At 43.3% G+C, this 1,346-nt stretch overlaps 1 protein-coding gene across 1 annotated transcript in view; it reads right to left on the reverse strand.

Moving 5' to 3' along the window:
- The window catches only part of FANCD2 (FA complementation group D2), a 97,140-nt gene that overhangs the window by 35,063 nt on the left and 60,731 nt on the right, over window positions 1–1,346 (reverse strand). The window contains 3 exon segments of the mRNA XM_017847452.1: window positions 1–109; window positions 414–487; window positions 930–1,049. The exon segment at window positions 1–109 is cut by the window's left edge and continues 4 nt beyond it. Coding sequence (XP_017702941.1) covers window positions 1–109; window positions 414–487; window positions 930–1,049 — 303 coding nt within the window.

The following is a 1,346-nucleotide window of genomic DNA, read 5'->3' on the forward strand; positions in this document are numbered from 1 at the left end:
TTTTGCAAAGTCCTGAGAAAACAGCAGCGGCAGGAGGTTTATGGCGATCCCATCCTGAGTGTTGTATTCTTCCAGTCCGTACAGCGCTTTCACAGGAAATGGAAAGTCACTGCGGAGAAAAACCAGAATCTGATGCTGCAGCTCAGGAATACACAAGGCTGCAGGGAAAACCACTAGAGCAAACCAATTTCAAACACAACGTCATGGGGAGGAATTAGAAACAGAAGAACAAACGTGAACCTTTTAGGAATTTTGGAGCTAAGGGTGCAGGGATGCTGGGGTTGGGAGGAAAGAAGCTGTGGGACTGGGCAGCTGTGGCTGAGGTCAAGGGTGTTCTGAAGTTTGTATCAGTTACTGACAGAATTGATGTAACTTCACCAGTACAACCAAGCCAGCAGGTAAACAATACCTACCCTTCCGGAACAACACAGGAGTCCACTACGAAGGCATCCTGGAAATCATTGCAGATGGTGTGCCCAACACGTTCCTTCAGGAAGCAAACAAACACTAAGGGCAGCGCAGGGTGTACTTGCTGGAGAGCCCTAGATAAATTACTCTTAACCTTTCTAAGTCTCAGTTCCCTCATTTCTAAAAGGAAGTAACAATAAATATCTCATTATTGTGAAGCAGAAAAGAGAGAGTGCATAAAAGCACTTAGCACAAGGCCTAGCATAGAATAGGGCTCTCAGACAGATAGTAGCCACCATCATTAACAAAGTCAATCTCTTCTTTACTACTGTTATTGTTATTAAGTGAAGGAAGCCTCAGAGAAGAGCCCTGAGGCAGGGTAGGGCAGAAAAGCCTTTCGCAGTTAGAATTTAAGAGAGGTCACAGGATGATCTATTTTCACACTACAACAGAAAGACCTGAAGAGTGTAGTAAAGCAGCTCTCATGCTTTATTGCTTTAAGAAAAGACAATTGGCTTTACCAGGGCTTTTGGATCCAGCTTTTCTTGTTGGATCAGGTTGGCAAATTCATCATAGTAAAGTGCAGAGGCCTGAGGAGACTGCTCACTACAGGAATGAACCAACTGCAACAAGGAAGTCACCTGGAGCAAAGAGGAAGAATGGTTTAAACCTTGGGCTGTCAGTCCTTCCCAAACTCCATTCGCCCCATTCAAGACTGTTTTTTTCACTTTCTGATTTTACTGGCAAAGCTCTACTTCTCACTTGAAGTTTTCCTGAATGTTCTGACCTGTTTGTCTCTTTCTGATATCATCCCTTTTGCAATCTGTCAGACACTGCAGCCAGATTAATTTTCTAAAGCAAAGCTTTGATTTTGCCATTTCCATGCTAAGAAACCCTTAAGGAATACCTCTGCCTAAAGAATGAAATAAAATGTATTG

The sequence above is a fragment of the Rhinopithecus bieti genome, unplaced genomic scaffold, assembly GCF_001698545.2.
Source record: "Rhinopithecus bieti isolate Rb0 unplaced genomic scaffold, ASM169854v2 scaffold_29378, whole genome shotgun sequence".
NCBI classification, from domain to species: Eukaryota; Metazoa; Chordata; class Mammalia; order Primates; family Cercopithecidae; genus Rhinopithecus; species Rhinopithecus bieti.